The 17,712-nt window shown below is 41.3% G+C and overlaps 1 protein-coding gene across 1 annotated transcript; it reads left to right on the top strand.

The window, feature by feature from the left end:
- The first annotated feature begins 14,489 nt into the window (after nucleotides 1–14,489).
- INSM2 (INSM transcriptional repressor 2) lies at nucleotides 14,490–17,305 on the top strand. Its single transcript, XM_054447721.2, has one exon. It carries the CDS (start codon nucleotides 14,579–14,581, stop codon nucleotides 16,283–16,285), a length of 1,707 nt encoding a protein of 568 aa, XP_054303696.2. The 5' UTR covers nucleotides 14,490–14,578; the 3' UTR covers nucleotides 16,286–17,305.
- Nucleotides 17,306–17,712: the final 407 nt, after the last annotated feature.

Below are 17,712 nucleotides of genomic sequence, written 5' to 3' on the forward strand. Positions count from 1 at the left end.
CAGGGAGCAAATCAGTTTCTTTATTCATAATAGATTTTATAATAATAGAAATTATCAAAGCTGCTTACATAAGTTTCAACTATATTTTGAAGTTACAATGTACTATTTAAGGAATTATGTTTAAATATAGTGGTAAGTCTTTCTTGACTGGTCTTGGGGAAAATTAAGTCCTGGTACTTTTAGGAATCCATTGTGTATAACAAATGAACTTCTCTCCTGTGTATCTAGAATGGCACTAGAGTTATGTGCCATCCTTGGGAGAAGTGAGAAAATAGTCGAGTAATTTTCTGTGTACTGTAGTTCAGATGAGAAATCTTGGTTTAGAATGTTAAAGTTTTAAGGTTCTCTTGGTTTAGCCTTCTTGGGTTTCTACTGTCTCTTAACAACCTCCTCTACCTAGCAAAACATCAACAACAAATAAGCTTTTGGGGAAATCTGCTTATTGTAAAGCATTAACACCCTTTACATATGAGCACCATAGATACAATGTAGCAAGGCAGGAAAAGGTTTTATTACTGACAGGCAACTCTGTTAGACAATAACAACCAGGCTAATATTCTAATTACCCCATGTAAGGTCCCCAGAGAAACATAAAGGAAGTAAAGGAAATGTAGCCGAGATTTTCAATCCTGCTCTCTCACAATAATACTGTCCTCTTTAATAATCATTTCCAACACACTCCCGCCAAAACACTGTACTTAATGTCTTCCACTAAATTAGCATGGTTGATATTTAAGCAGAAAAAATAAAAGAACAAGAAATATGTTATAATTTATTCTATGAGCTATCACGTCCTTAATTAAAAAAGAATTTACCAACAAAAACAGTTAAGATTAGAGGATACAATGATTTAATGTTATAGATAATTTCCTCTAGTCTGCTCATGTTTCTCCTGGGTTTTGATTCATTCATTATTGGATAGAGAAACTAACTATTAGTAAAGGAGATACTTGTAGTGAGTAAATAATGACAGTCTTTTTAAACTTATTCTATTTATGCTGCCTTGTAGTATCCTCTCTCAAGTTACTGTTTCGTGAACTATGTGCATTTGGTGCTACAAATGCTGATCAAAATGGCTCCCAAGCAAAAAATTTACACGTACATTCTCCCAGTGGGCAAATTATTCCCTGGGTATTATAACTGAGTGTTAAAATCTGGGTTGGTTTGGTTGTTTTAAACATTTATAACAAAAGTTGAACATCGGGGAAACTGTATATGTCAGTTTAGGCTGAGCCTGGTTGAAATTAAAACATAGGAGTATCATCAAGGTTATAGTGAGCTGTGATCATGCCACTGCACTCCATCCTGGGTGACAGAGCAAGACCCTATCTCTTAAAAAATGGAAAAAAAAAGATACAGGAATACCAAAGGGAAGTAGGTTGTTCATCTCCCCTGGAAATAACGCTTTGTAAATCAATTAAATTTGTTAGCTAGTTAGTTAGCCTAGGGCCTTTTTGATTTTCCCAAAGTTAACATACAGTTTAAGGCAAATGTTACTTATGGAAATAAGCCACAGACTACAAAAGCCCTCATATAAATGTAAAAGAAATAGCATCTACAAATTTACCCATTTTGTGTAATGATACGGTAAGCAATGAATAGAGTTTTTGTTCATTTACCTTGAAATACCGGACAACTATCATTTTTCTTGGATGAAGCACAATGATCATTCTGGTGTAGTATAATATATAACAATTTTTCTAATGAAATAATTTCATATCCAGTGTATCTCATTATTAACTTCTGATATAAAACTCAATTTTAACTAAATCTAACTATGTAGCATGGAATCCAGTGTTAGTGTGTCCTAAAAGTACATATGAAAGAAATATTCTTTGTTTTGGCCTACATTTCCTATTGATGTAACAAAACACAACTTATGACATCCAGTATAATGATTTAGGTAATAATGTCACCAGTTAAAACTATGACATTGATATAATACATAGTTTCAGTTAGTTATCAGATACAAATCTTCAGGAAACTAGGCTTTATTGGTTCAGATACTTGCCTGCTTGCTTCACAGAACACTTTGTTAAGTGAAAGGAAAAATAATGTCTCCAATTGAAAAACAGAGGGAGTTTGGGGCTGGCAGAATGCAATTGCCCAAGTTAGAGGGAACCAAATTGATCTGAAATCATTTAGATAACAATGTGATGGGCAGAGGACAGCATTTGTTTATGAAGACAAATCATGCCAGGCAAATCTGATTTATTTGGTCTTATAAAATTACTCGACAAGTTTGTGGATAAAGAAAACTCCATGGACAAACAATATATCTAAATGTTTGTAAAAGCCTTTGATGTGGGTCTGCATGAGATTAAGATAATTGAAATGCTGGGAAGATATTGCCTGGATAACAATGCAATGGTGTAGTTATCAGATTTAAAACAGAATAATCATAAAAAATAGATCATAATATTTAACTGATATATTTGGCAGAAGACCATAAAAGAGCTAGTATCTTTATAGGTCAATATGGTAAGCAAGTATGAAAATGACTTAGTCCAAAAAATTAGCTTACTCTTTCTTCAGGAGGTACACATATCATAAGCAAAAATTATTTCAAAATGTTTTACTACTTGTCCAAAATGAACTATTACTTTATTTTGGCCTTTACTTAATAAAATTTGGAATCTATGATGTCTGCTAAAAGCATTAAAATAGGTAAGTTTGATAAATGTGTAAAGCATAGTAAAATTCAATGAAAAGCTTACGTAGGTTTGTGAATAAATTCCTTTGTAGATTTTTAAGAACTGAGAGATAATTTAAAAGAAAATAGCTAGAGTAGTAGTAATAGTTTTGGGAGAGATAGTAACTAATTATAAGTAAAAATTAAGAAAAGAGAATTTGGAAGGAAAAAGGAATACACTTTGATGCATTTTAAAGTCTTACTGGCTAGGCACAGTGGCTCACGTCTGTGATCCCAGCACTTTGGGAGGTGGGAGGATCGCTTGAGCCTACAAGTTTGAGACCAGCCTGGGCAAGATAGGGAGACCCCATCTTTACAAAAAAAAATTTAAAAATTAGCCAGGTATGGTGGCTCGCCCCTGTGGTCCCAGCTACTGGGGAGGCTAAGGTGGAAGGATCACTTAAGTCTGGGAAGTCAAGGCTTCATTGAGCCATGATTGTGCCACTACACTCCAGCCTGGGTGACAGGGTTAAGACTCTTTCTCAATCAGTCAATCAGTCAGTCAGTCAGTTGTCAAATGGGAAAAATACTTTATGTATCCACAGGGGTATGTTAAAATATTTAGCAATATTATGAAATGGTTACTATCCAATCAGAACTGATAATGGCCATAGAGCTGGAGCAGGGCCCTAGAGCCCCACTGGTATGTTGGGCGTTAACTCTTTAGCTGACAGATAGTGGGTAGTGAAGAGGCTACAATAACTGACCAGAGTCAAGGGGAAGAGCATTTGGAAAGGTAGTGGTTATTTGCTAATGTTATGGAAGTATTTAAATATTTTAATAACTGAAATGGTTTTTTCTGGTGGAACCAGCTATATAATAGACAAAGGACTCTGAGAAAAATAAACAGAAAATTTGAATAGATTAAATTACAAGGAGTAAAATTACAATTTCAATAAATAGATTATAAGATGTTAAACCTCATTAATAATAAAATACAAGTTTATTTTCACAAAACAACACTTTTATTTATTTATTTTTTTGAGATGGAGTCTCACTCTGTCACCCAGGCTGGAGTGCAGTGGCGCTACCTCGGCTCACTACAACCTCCTCCTCCCGGTTTCAAGCAATTCTCCTGCTTCAGCCTCCCAAGTAGCCGGGACTACAGGCGAGCGCCACCATGCCCAGCTAATTTTTGTAGTTTTTGTAGAGACAGGGGTTTCACCATGTTGGCCAGGCTGATCTTGAACTCCTGACCTCAAGTGATCTGCCCACCTTGGCCTCCCAAAGTGCTGGGATGACAGGCGTGAGCCACCGTGACCGGCTACACTTTTTACTTATCTTACTGGCAATATTTTTTCTCATGTTTGACAGAACATAGTTGAGAGAACAGGAAAAGTGGCACTCCTATGCTGCCTGCTGACAGAAGTATAAATAGGCACAATCATTGTGAAGGATAGCTTTGTAATAATTATCAAAAACTTTAAAAATGTTGTTCTGATTTAATGGTTCTGGTAATGTTAGGCTAAATTAAGCAGATAAATCCTCCTAGTGAAAATAACTAACAGAGCTGGATTTTAAAAATATTCTTAAAGCATAAAAGAGTGTGAAAGATAGTAAGGACTTACTAAAGGTGAAGGAAAAATGGGAACCCATATGTGGAGACTGTTCTGCCCTGAGGAAATTTTCTGACTCATGACAATTAGAATCTTCATCCTGGTAGACTTGCAGGGCAAGGGAGACAGAAGGAAAAACCCAGGATGTGTATAAGATAGGAAATCTAATAGAAGATCCTCCCCAACAAGATACTGGGACTCCAAAGCCCTTGAGTATTTACCGCTTGTATTCAAATTGCCTGGGTCAGTGAATTTCAAGCCTTGAACTTGGGTTAAAGTAATTCTAGATTGGTAGTGCCAGAAGCAAATATAAATCCTCTTTGAAGTAAGACACCTTTATTATAGGCCTAAAATCATTTCTAGAAATAATTCTTCAAATGTAATGTTCAGCACCTAATAAAAAAAACCAGATACATAAGGAAACTAGATTAAACGGGCAAGTATCAGCAGAGACAATAGACAATAAAAACAGACTCACAAATACCTCAAATATTGAATTTATCAGACTCAGACTATAAAATAAGACTACAAAACAATTATGAAGAGTATGTTTAAAGACAAAAGACCAACTTGATGCTATCTACAGAGAACAGAAAACCACAAAGAGTAACGTAGCAGGTTTGACTTTGAAAAAAGAACCATATAGAATTTTATTGTGATTTTAAATATATTTTTATTTTATAAATAAAAATAAATTTTATAGCTAATTTTTTAAAATAAAAATTTAAAATCCAGGGCCAGGTGCGGTGGCTCATGCCTGTAATCCCAGCACTTTGGGAGGCCAAGGCAGGCAGATCACGAGGTCAGGAGATTGAGACCATCCTGGTCAACATGGTGAAACCCTGTCTCTACTAAAAATACACAAATTAGCTGGGTATGGTGGTGCACACCTGTAATCCCAGTTACTCGGGAGGCTGAGGCAGGAGAATCGCTTGAACCTAGGAGGTGGAGATTGCGGTGAGCCGAGATTGCACCACTGCACTCCAGCCTGGCGACAAAGCGACTCCGTCTCAAATAAATAAATAAATAATAAAATCCAACAGATTTTAAGTGTATAGTACATTAGACATACTTCAAGATTTAGTAAACCTGAAGAACATCAGAAGAAATATTCCAGAGGCAAGAAAAGAAAAGAAAAAAATATATATAAGAAGGAAAAAGACACAGAAGGTACAGTGAGAATGTCTAACATAGGTTTGGCCAGGGTTCTAGAAGGAGAAAAAAAGATAAAATAGAAGCAATTATCTGAAAAGTTAACTGCTGAGGATTTTTCAAACTGACATTACTTCAAAGCACTGATTTTTTTTTTTTTTTTTTGAGATGGAGTCTCGCTCTGTCGCCCAGACTGGAGTGCAGTGGCGTGATCTTGGCTCACTGCAAGCTCCGCCTCCCCGGTTCACGCCATTCTCCTGCCTCAGCCTCCCAAGTAGCTGGGACTACAGGCACCCGCCGCTATGCTCGGCTAATTTTTTGTATTTTTAGTAGACGGGGTTTCATCGTGTTAGCCAGGATGGTCTCGATCTCCTGACCTCATGATCTGCCCGCCTTGGCCTCCCAAATTGCTGGGATTACAGGCATGAGCCACCGCGCCCGGCCCAAAGCACTGATTTTAACAAGTCTTACAAACTGAAAGAATAATAAATGAAAAGAAATTCATACCTAAGTGTACTAAAGTGAAACTTCTTAAGACTGAAGACTAAAAACAAATATTAAAATAACTCAGGCCAGGTGTGGTGGCTCACGCCTGTAATCCTAGCAATTTGGGAGGCCGAGGCAGGCGGATCACCTGAGGTCAGGAGTTCAAGACCAGCCGAGCCAACACGGCAAAACCTTGTCTCTACTAAAAATACAAAAATTAGCTGGTGGTGGGCGCCTGTAATCCCAGCTACTCAGGAGGCTGAGGCACGACAATCACTTGAACCCAGGAGGCGGAGGTTGCAGTGAGCTGAGATGCCCCTGCACTCCAGCCTGGGCGACAAGAGCAAAACTCCATCTCAAAAAAAAGAAAAAAAAAAGAATCCGGAGAAAAGAAAATTACTTTCAAAAGAGCCCTAATATACTAACAGCTGACTTTCCACTAGTAAAAATGGGAAAGAATAGACAGTGGAATGTTATTTTCAGTGTGCTGAAACAAAACAGTTACCATAAAATAATGACATTTGAGATACACTAGAGGAGACACATTTTGCCACTATCAAATCTACAATGAAGGAAATTTTAAAGCATGTATTTCAGGCAGGAGGAGAATGATCTCACATGAAAAGTCTTAGACACAAGGAATTAAGAGCAAAGAAAATGGAAAATGTGTAAGTAAATCCAGTGTTTAATGTATAAAACAATAATAATAGTCCTGTGGACTTTCAAAAATACAAAATTAAAATACACAACAATAGCATATAAATCAGGAAAGAATATATGGAGTTCAAGTGTTCTGACTTCCTTATATTATTAAATTTTGATAAATTAAAAATGTGTAATATAATTTTAAAAGTAATCAATAAAATAATAGAATATAATTTTAAACTGGTAAAGAGGAGGATTTGATACATAAAAATCAGATACCCGTCTAAAAGAGAACAAAAAGGAGAGAAGAAGAAATGTAATAGATCAGACAAATGAAAGCACTTTGGAAGATGGCATATTTAATTCTAAATATAGTAGCAAGAAATGTAAAAGGACTAAATGGTTCAGTTAAAGTTAAAGATTGACTGTTAAAAAAAATCCAACCACTAATAGGAGACACATTTGAAACATAATAATAAAGAAAGGTTGAAATTAAAAGGAAAATACATACCTTGTAAACACCAACGAAAGAAGGCTGATATGTCTAGAGGAAAACATCAGACAAAACACTTTAAGGCAGAAAGCATTAGTACAGATAAAGAGGGATACTTTATACTTATTAGAGGTTTCAATTAACCAAACGGATATTGTTTTTCATTCATATGAATCTTAAGACTATGAGAAAGTCTCAAGATTTTATACAGCAAAAGTTGAGAGACTACAAAAGAGAAATAACATAAATTACCATATATATGTGGAGAGGTGGGCATAATATAAAACTTGGTATGTACAACTGCAAAATATACATTCTTTTCAAGCATGTGAATGGAATCTTAAATATAAATATAAATATATAGATATAGATAAAAATTGACATGGCTTTTCCCCCTTCCAGCCAGGTAGCAATTTTCATTATTCCCAAGTGTTCATTTGGAACACATATAACACATTATTTGTGTACATAAAAGCAGGTTAGATAGGCTCCACCCTTATGAGTTTACAAGCAATGCAAACACACCAATGTTGAGCACTGGTAAGAGCCAGTTCTGTAGAGGATACTAGTTTATCTCCTTTAATTTAACTCTCATCCTATTATGTCGGTATTATTATGCCTAATGTGGGGAAAAGAACTAAGACACAGAGATCGAGCAAAAATTTTAAGATCACCCCCCCACTTTTTTTTTTTTTTTTTTTTTGAGATGAAGTCTCACTCTGTCACCCAGGCTGGAGTGCAGTGGCGTGATCTTGACTCACTGCAACCTCCGCCTCCTGAGTTCAAGTGATTCTCCTGCCTCAGCCTCCTGGGTAGCTGGGATTACAGGCAAGTGCCACCAGGCCTGGGTAATTTTTGTATTTTTTGTAGAGATGGAGTTTCACCATGTTGGCCAGGCTGGTCTCGAACTCCTGACCTCAGGTGATCTGCCCACCTCAGCCTCCCAAAGCACTGGGATTACAGGCATAAGCCACAACGCCCAGCCGAAGATCACCTCTTTAGTAAATGACAGTGCTAGGATTTGAATGTATTCTTTATTAGCAATGAGCCAGCTCCAGAAAATACTTATTCGTTTCAGGCTGGAAGTAGGGAGGTAAGCATTCCTATCGAAGGATCTCTAATAATATTAGGAAGCTATCTTTGTACAGCACTGACAAACGTTTAAGTGTCTGCAATATAGTAGAATTACATATTGAGCCAAAGAAGTGGCTAAAATAGTTTGATGAGAGAGCTGTCTTAGAAGACAGAGTTAGTGCTAGTGACTCGGAATGTGAGAATGGCTGAGTGTAAAGAACTATCATGTACTCAGCATAAAGAAATTAAAAAGCCTCTTCTATTTGACATCTTATGCTATTGAAAATCCTTCTAGTTCAAGTTCACTATTTTCCCATTGCTTATACATCCTGAAGTGAATTTCAATCTCAACAGTCTTTCATGACCAAATGAAAGTCGTTATAAATTCCCTCTGCTTTCAAGTTTTTAGAATGTGTATTATCTATTTTACTGCTCAATACAGGGAGGAAAACATAGATAAGTATAATTATAGAGTGTATCAGTCAAATATTTAAATCTATTCAATATTTGAATAATTAGGCCCACTTCATCTTCTATCAACTGTTTTAATATCTGTTCACCTGAGCTTCACGCCTCAAGTCTCATCCCACTCTCTTACCTTCTCCACATCTTTCCCTCAGCCTCACAGCTGCATTGCTCCAACATAGCCGTTATAGTTATCTTTTCAAAGCAAATATTTGATTATATCATTTAAATGCTTTAAAAAAATCAGTAGCTTTCACTTAAAAATATCCGCACTCAATTTAGTGTGGTCATAATGGGCTTTGCAATCTTGCCCCAGTTTATCTTTCCAGTCTCAGCTTCTCCACGCCTTACACCCTCTTAGGACAAAAATAACAGACTGAGGGCCCATTTATGGAGAATACTGTACTGTGTTGTCATGCCTATGTGACAAGAAACTGAAGCCAGAGAGGTTAAACAGCCTGTTTAAGACACACAATAAGAAAATGGCAGAGCCGAGATTCAAACTCAGATCTCACTGACTCCAACTCATGGGCATAACCCAGTACACTACATTGCCTTCTTCTGTCTTTTACATCTTTTGTGAATTTTGTTTTAACCACATGAAACAAAATTAATTTTGAGCACATTAAATGGTGTGCATAATCACTACTGTCTTGCATCATAATTGGGTATAAAATATCAATCAGCCAGTGTCACAAGAAATTTTTGTTATTTCTGAAGAATTTAGGGTTGCCATTAGTGTCAATAGTCTTCCTTCACCTCAGACACTTAATAATACCCTCTTTTCATTTAAGACTCACTATGTGCCATGCATTGTGATAAGTATTTTATAAACACAATAGCATGTAATGCCCAAAGTACCCTGTGAGATAATTATTTCTATTTCCATTTGTGATGAGGAAACTGAGGGTTAAAAAGGCTAAATTGCTGAAGATTAAACAGCTAGTAGTGGAGCTGGAACTCTACTGAACTCAAACCGTCTAACTTTAAAGCCTGTGACCTCAACTAACTACCCTATACAACCTCCCTTTAAATGTCCTAGATTGAACTTCTCAGTAAACTGGATCCTATCCTGTACATCGTATTTTTGCCTAAAATTCCTTGTTTCCTAAACATGTAGTTTTCTCTTGCCAGTCTTATCTTTCCTACTAAGTAGCTGACCAGCTTCTTTCTGCTCCCATTCTTCTAGTATCCTGGGTACTAAACAGCTTAAAATAAGAGACTCCTGTCATGAACTGGGGTTTATTTTCCCCGTGGTAATGGCTTCAGAGGAAGAAAATGGCGGTGATCTAAGCCATGGGTCAAGTGGCTGAGGTGGGAAGAAAAGACTTCCAAGGGCATATGATACAAGAAACACTTTCCTATTCCTTTCATTTATCTGGGCTAAGATTCCCAAATGCCTAGGACCTAGAACTCCTTATGACTTTGTATACTTTCTTCTGTACTCAGTCAGGGTGGCCTTCAGGCCTGCAGGTTGCAGTTACAAGAAACTGTGATGCTTTTTTTTTGAACCTCGTAGCTTATGATTTTAGACATCAATTCATTTACATATGTCAGGCATTGATCTAGATACCAGATGAAAACGAAGCTGAGAACAAAACAAAGAACCTACCATCCTGGATTTTATAGAGACAACAGACAATTAACAAATACATAATACAGTGGCAAATGTGATAAATGCTATGAAGAAAAAGTAAAGGGACAGAAAATGATGAAGGTATCCTTCGGGCAGTAGAGAAAAAAAAGAAAATGATGAAAGGTGATGGTGGGTTAGGGCTGTTATTTTAGTTTGGTGGTCAGGGAAGATCTTTCTCAGGTGGTATTATTTGAGTAAAAATCCACAAATGAAGTTAAGAAACAAGATGTGAGCATATCTGAAGAAAAAACATTCTGGCAGAATAAACAGCCTTGAGGTGGAAGGTATGCTTGTCATGTTTGAGGAAAATAAGGAGCAGTTAGATGGAGCAGATTGAATGAGGAAAAGAGTAGTGGGAGACGTGGTTTAAGAATATCCAGGGACCAAGCAGAGCTTTGGATTTTATTGTAAATGTGTTGGGAAGCCACTTGAAGATTTTGAACAAAAGAGTGAAAGAATCAGATTTATATTCTAATAGGATACATCTTGCTGCTGAATAAAGTATACACTATAAGGAGGCAAGGATGGAAGGAAGTGACCAAATAGAGTAACAGTGGTAGAGAATTTGAGAAGATTCAGATTCAGGAAATGCTTTGAAGATAGAGCTGATAAGAACTGCTAATGGATTGAATATGGGGTGTTTAGCTTTAACCCAAAGTCTTTGGGTTTTGGCTGAGGCAACTAATTGAATGAAGGTGCCATTTACTGGGATGAGGAAAACTGAGATGCGGATTAAGTTTAGGAGAGGAAATCAAGAGTTTGGTTTTAGATTTGTGAGAGACTGACTTTCAAGTTCCTGGGGACAATGGGCCTCTAGTAGCTGCAGCTGGTGTTAACCTTTTACAGGGACATCTCTAAGTGGAGGTTAGGGGGCAGAGAAACAGAAGAAATAAAGTTCCTTCTGAGTAATCTCCCAGATATTCAAGTGATAAAAAGCAGGTTAGTCATCTGAACCTGTCTTATACACACTGATTTCAGGGCAAGAAGAAGTCTCCTCTCTCTTCAAAAAATGTTCCGATTTCTATTGTCTCAAAATTTCTGAATTTAAATTAAATGTATCTTGCAATTAGAGAAAGCATAAAATGTAAAGAGCTTGAGAGACAATCCAGTGCGTATGAGTTTTTACCAAAGTATAACTGAGAGCAAATGAAGGTCCTGAATGTTTAATCTTTTTGTGAAGAGAAAAGAGGTAGATATTAAATAAAACAAAGATTTTATAATCTTGCTTTGGCACTGCCCTATTTATCATAATTTTTAAGTGAGAAACTACAGAAAGAGTGTTTGTATCTTGAAGAATCATCTAAGTTTATACCCAAGGGGGGATTACGCATTTAAATTCTTTCTCTTCCCCACATTTTAATCCTTTCTATCTTTTAACCCTTAGTCTTTTCCCAAAAGTGTTCTTCAACTAGAAGTCCTGTGGCATGATTGAGGCTTGTCACCTCTCTACTAGGGCCAGATTTCAAACAGATGGCCCAGGAGAATGCTACTTGTCTGTACAGTTCTCCATTTGATGTTGCAGAGTGCTAGTATCCTAGGGGAAGGGTAACACATTTAACTCCAGAAAGGATTTAAAGCAGTTTTGCAATTTTTTTTCTGATTATCAGAGTAATATATGATTACTGCAAAATATTTTAACAAAAAAGTTAAAAAAAGACTACTTGAATTCCTACTTACTAGAGGCAATCCCAACAACATTTTGGCATATTTCCTTCCACTGTCTTATATGCATTTTGTTTTTTTCATAACTGAGATCTCTATTGTATAAGCAATTTTGCTGCCTGCTGTTTTTGCTTAGTTATGGTATATATGTTTGTCTCTATCATTACATTTTTAAAGCTACGTAATCATCTATAACATGGCTATACTATAGTTTACTCGAGATGGTTTCTGATTATTTATAATTACAAATAACACTGTGATAAACAGCTTTGTGCATAAATCTTCGCTCTTCTTTTGGATGACTTACTAAAGGAGGAATTGGTAGATTAAATGTATACATACTTTTTAAAGCTTCTGATGTAAATTGTTACAATGATTTCCAGAAAGGATGTTATCAAATTACACTTGGGAAGGGAAGGAGAGAGCTATTGGAACTATCAGATCTGGTAGAAAATATCTGACAGCAATTCTTACAAAGTACTATGCCCCTGGGGAAGAGTCTTTTCTCTCTCTGGAAAAGGGGTTATCTTAAAGTATTAAAATTATTACATCAGATTTTCCACACCACGCAATATGCATGGATCGTGAGGAGGAAAGGAGAATTGAGAATTTGAGTTAGAAGTCACATATAAGCTGACATGTCAGAAATGACCAATTTGGGAAACTAAGTTTACCAACACTGCTAAAGGACTCAAATTTATTTTAAACAGTGGTTCAGATATTAATTGTGATTATGCAGTATCAGGTTTATTTAATTTTGTATGATTTCATGCTATTTAATGAGAGACAATATAATGAGTGTTTTTCAAACTGTGGGTCCTAATCCATTTGTAAATTATGAAATCAATGTATTTTCTATGACTGGTATTTTTAAGAAACAAAACACAATAGAATGAAAAATAGAGAATGCACTGCAAACATTTCAATGTATGATTTTATAATTTACAAATAGATTAGGATCCACAGTATTATTTTGTGAGATTTTTGTTTCAGTTACATGTGTGCGTATACTATAGAACACACTTATTATTGTGGGACGTGATTAAGGAAAAAAATAGTTTGAAGCCATTGGTGTAGTGGAAAGTCTGGGCTTTGGAATTAGCCAGAACAAGTTTGAATCTGAGCTCTGCTTGGCTTTTATCCATTATCTAACTAAATGGCTCAATCACCACATTGAAAACAGAGAGAAATAATATCTCCTTTTTGGTTTGTGTGTGTATGTATGAAGATTAGAGATTACTTAAGCAGAATGCCTACAGCATAGTCAATGATTAATATATAATTACTTCCAAATCTTTCCCAAAATAATGTTCTCCTTGTAAAAATACTTCATTCAGTAAAGAAAGACAATGTGTTTTATTGATGACTACATCTGTTATGCTATCGTGTACTTTTAAAACACCTCTGTCAGTCTTTTTCTCCAATTTGGTTTAGTAAGGAGACTTGAGCACATAGTCTTTCCCCTTCCTGTTCTCACACTTTATTTACCTATATTATGGATGTCGGCACTTTACATCTGTCATAGATGGTCTAACTGTTGCCTAGTTCAATTACTACTAAACACTTTCAAACCTCTTCTAGTTCTCAAAATACTGGTGGGAACATTGCAGGGTGCCAAATGAAAATCTGTTGAGTTTGCTCTACAGCACACCTTTTGCAAAGTATCACTTGTGGTGTACGGGGAAGCAGCTGTAATGCTGATTCCGCCGGCATTTCTCACTCAATCTACTGCATGCTAAACAGGCCGGTTAGGTATTAAGTCATACTCTGGGAAGTACAAGTGGAAAGTGTGAACAGAGAAACGATTTTATGCGAGGACAGTGGAAAATTTCCTCTGTCTACTCCTGCTCCCATCGAGGAGGAGCACTTAAGAGCGCAGAGGCCCAGGACCCAGCCGCGCTCGGGCGTCCCGACTCGGAGGCTGGCGGCGCGCAGGCACGCTCTCCCGCGCTGAGAGCCCTTCTGCGGAGATGAACTCTCGAGTGTCGCCGCCGCGCGCGGGCCCGATCGATACCGGCGGGCGGACGTGCTCCCGCCGCCGAGAGCAGCCACAGGGCGGTGCAGTCAGCTGTCCGGCCGCTGGGTCGCACTTCTCATCAGCTCAATACCCGCAGAGGACGTGCACTGGTTCCCTCGCGGACACCCACCCCGTGGTCTCCGCCGCACCTTCTGCCCACCGCCCCTTCCGCTCGGCCGTCCGGCGCAGGGCGGGAGCTTTTCAGCCAGACGCCCTCGCGTTGGGGGCAGTCGGGTCCCGGCCCGAGCGGAGGGCGTCGTGAAGTGGTCTTTTCGCCCGGCTCCCCAGTGGGACGCTCCGCGGAGGCGGCCAAGGCGGGGAGTGTCGAGCTCCCTCACACTCTGGACCTTACCTTCTGGCGTCTTCGCCCGGGAGGCTGCAGGGGTAGGCGGACCCAGCCGGCCACAGGGGCAGGTTAGCGGCGCTGTGAGGCGGGGCTGGGCGTGCGCCGCTGCCGCCGCCAGATTCGTCTACTCCAGTGAATCCGGACGGGAGAAAGCCCCGCCCCCGGCGCCCGCTCCCACTCCTGATTGGCCGGGCAAGCCCGGGGCGGCCCGGCTGGACCCCGGCCCGCGTCTCAGCTATAAAGACAGCCCCGGCATGACAGCCGCGGCGAAGCTCTTCTAGTTCATCTGCTGGTCGGCTCTCGGTCCCCGTGGCGCCCCCTTTCCTCTTGTCCCCGAGCGCTCTCGACTCCACCATGCCAAGGGGCTTCCTGGTGAAGCGAACTAAACGGACAGGCGGCTCGTACCGAGTTCGCCTTGCGGAGCGTGTCTTCCCTCTGCTGGGGCCCCAGGGGGCGCCGCCCTTCTTGGAGGAGGCTCCCAGCGCCTCCTTGCCCGGTGCGGAGCGGGCGGCGCCCCCCACCCGAGAGGAACCAGGAAAGGGGCTGACGGCGGAGGCGGCCCGGGAACAGTCGGGGTCGCCATGTCGGGCGGCTGGGGTGAGCTCGGGGACGGGCGGGCGGGAAGGCGCGGAGTGGCGGGCGGGTGGCAGGGAAGGTTCCGGGCCCAGCCCCAGCCCCAGCCCCAGCCCCAGTCCAGCGAAGCCGGCAGGCGCAGAGCTGCGTCGGGCGTTCCTGGAGCGCTGCCTCAGCTCGCCTGTCTCCGCCGAGTCCTTCCCCGGGGGCGCCGCCGCCGTGGCCGCTTTCTCCTGCTCCGTGGCGCCAGCAGCCGCACCAACCTCGGGGGAGCAGTTTCTGCTGCCGCTCCGGGCGCCGTTCCCAGAGCCCGCGCTTCAGCCGGACCCTGCGCCCCTCTCGGCCGCCCTGCAGAGTCTGAAGCGGGCGGCCGGCGGCGAGCGCCGCGGCAAGGCACCCACGGGCTGCGCGTCTGGACCCGCGGCCGCGGGAATCAAGAAGCCAAAGGCCATAAGGAAGTTGAGCTTTGCCGATGAGGTGACCACATCCCCTGTCCTGGGCCTGAAGATCAAGGAGGAGGAGCCCGGAGCGCCGTCTCGGGGCTTGGGGGGCAGCCGCACGCCGCTGGGGGAGTTCATCTGCCAGCTGTGCAAGGAGCAGTACGCAGACCCCTTCGCGCTGGCCCAGCACCGCTGCTCCCGCATCGTGCGCGTAGAGTACCGCTGCCCTGAGTGCGACAAGGTGTTCAGCTGTCCTGCGAACCTGGCCTCCCATCGCCGCTGGCATAAGCCGCGTCCTGCGGCTGCAAACGCCGCCACAGTCTCCTCCGCCGACGGGAAGCCGCTTTCTTCGTCGTCTTCGTCCTCCCGGGACTCCGGGGCCATTGCATCTTTTCTGGCGGAGGGAAAGGAGAACAGCCGGATAGAGCGGACTGCGGATCAGCACCCGCAGGCCAGGGACAGCTCCGGGGCGGATCAGCACCCGGACAGCGCCCCGAGGCAGGGCCTCCAGGTGCTGACGCATCCAGAGCCACCGCTGTCTCAGGGCCCCTACACGGAGGGGGTGTTGGGGCGCCGGGTGCCTGTGCCGGGCAGTACCAGTGGTGGTAGGGGATCCGAGATTTTCGTGTGCCCATATTGCCACAAAAAGTTTCGTCGCCAAGCCTATCTGCGCAAGCACCTGAGCACTCACGAGGCGGGCTCGGCCCGTGCGCTAGCGCCGGGCTTTGGCTCCGAACGCGGTGCCCCACTTGCCTTCGCTTGCCCCTTGTGCGGAGCGCACTTCCCTACCGCAGATATCAGGGAGAAGCACCGGCTGTGGCATGCTGTCCGCGAGGAGCTGCTCCTGCCCGCTCTGGCGGGGGCTCCTCCCGAAACGCCGGGCCCTAGCGGGCCATCTGACGGGAGTGCCCAGCAAATTTTCTCGTGCAAGCACTGCCCGTCCACTTTTTTTAGCTCTCCGGGGCTGACCCGGCACATCAATAAGTGCCACCCCTCAGAAAGTCGGCAAGTGCTGCTGCTGCAGATGCCACTGCGGCCTGGCTGCTGAGGGACGAGAGACCAGGATGATTTCGAGGTTGGCCTTAGAGGAAACAGATCATGGGAATTTCTGTGGGGCTTTCTTCAACTTGCAAGTTTACTTTCATTCCTTCTTATGTTTTAATCTCCTAAAATTCTCCCTGTAGTCAATGTTCCACCAGAGGAGCGGACAGTGAAATGTAATATCCCTCTCTAGAGCAGGTATGTATATGGTACAAACCTTGAGATCAAAGACTGTCAGCTTTAAATCCTTCTCACTTTCCCCACTAAAATAGGATTTTTCCCCCTTAAAACTCTGGAGACCCTAACGAATCCTATATGATTTGTAATTCCTATGGAAAGTCGCGGTGAATGCGTGCATATCTCAATGTCCACAAAGGGTTCTGGCTACCCTTTGGTAGTCACCAATTTTTTTTTGTCTTGTCATCACAGGCGCCTATGCAGCTTCTGTCTCAATAGGGTCAGATATTTTGCACTGTATATTCTGTGAATTAAAAGTTATGTGATTGGTGCCAAACTTAAGGAGATTCAAGACTTGGCAGAAAATGTTGAGGATTTTTGCTGCTTTTGGGGTGCATGGGGACTTTCCTTTGCCCAATTATATGTACATGTCCATTCTTAAGTTGGTGTTTGGAGATGGGGAGGATGCTACTTTACTGGAGTTGAGACACCCCTTAAAATTCTCACCGTCAGCTATTTTGTGGGCAGTATTCAGGAAGAGCTACTTCAAACCTTTGTTTAAATGGCTTTTTGGAAATACAGAAGTCGTTTCCTCAAGTTTGACTGTTTTAATGGGGTTTCACCCAAATTGTTTAATGCTTCTGCTGTAAATGTCATACTGTGTATTCATTATGAAAATATGTACAGCTTAAGGAAGATGTTAACACCTATAATCCACTAAGGAACTGAATGGCAATTTGCTCAATATTCAGTATTTTCTTTTCAGCGGCAACTTATTTTTTTAAAAAACCATTTCAGTGTACATTCTGTACTAATTCCCTACTAGCTAGAGTTTGGGACACTGGCTGAGCACCGCCTGACAGAAAGCCTATATTTGTAAGATGCTTACCACCAAATAAATGTACATAGACTGTGCTTTTGTTGTATTCTGTGTTTGTCTTAAGAATCCTGTTGAACACAGCCTATTTTCAAAGCCACATTTCTTATCTCCCCAATGTCGGTATCCTGTTTTAGAATGTTAGTGACCCATTTGGACAGAATACAAAGACGGAAATATTTTGAAAATGAATGTAATGGTGCAGGAATGCAATGAAAAATTTTCCTTCGAAGTATGGCTGCAAAGACTGAGCTGCAAAAGGCAAGGAATATGCACTAGTCTTTGAATCTAAAAAAGACATCCCCCCCCTAAAAAATGTCAACCGAAAATATATTTTAAATATATATATATCTATATATATTTCAAGCTAGTGAACAGTG

This window comes from Pongo pygmaeus, chromosome 15 (genome assembly GCF_028885625.2).
Source record: "Pongo pygmaeus isolate AG05252 chromosome 15, NHGRI_mPonPyg2-v2.0_pri, whole genome shotgun sequence".
Lineage (NCBI taxonomy): Eukaryota > Metazoa > Chordata > Mammalia > Primates > Hominidae > Pongo > Pongo pygmaeus.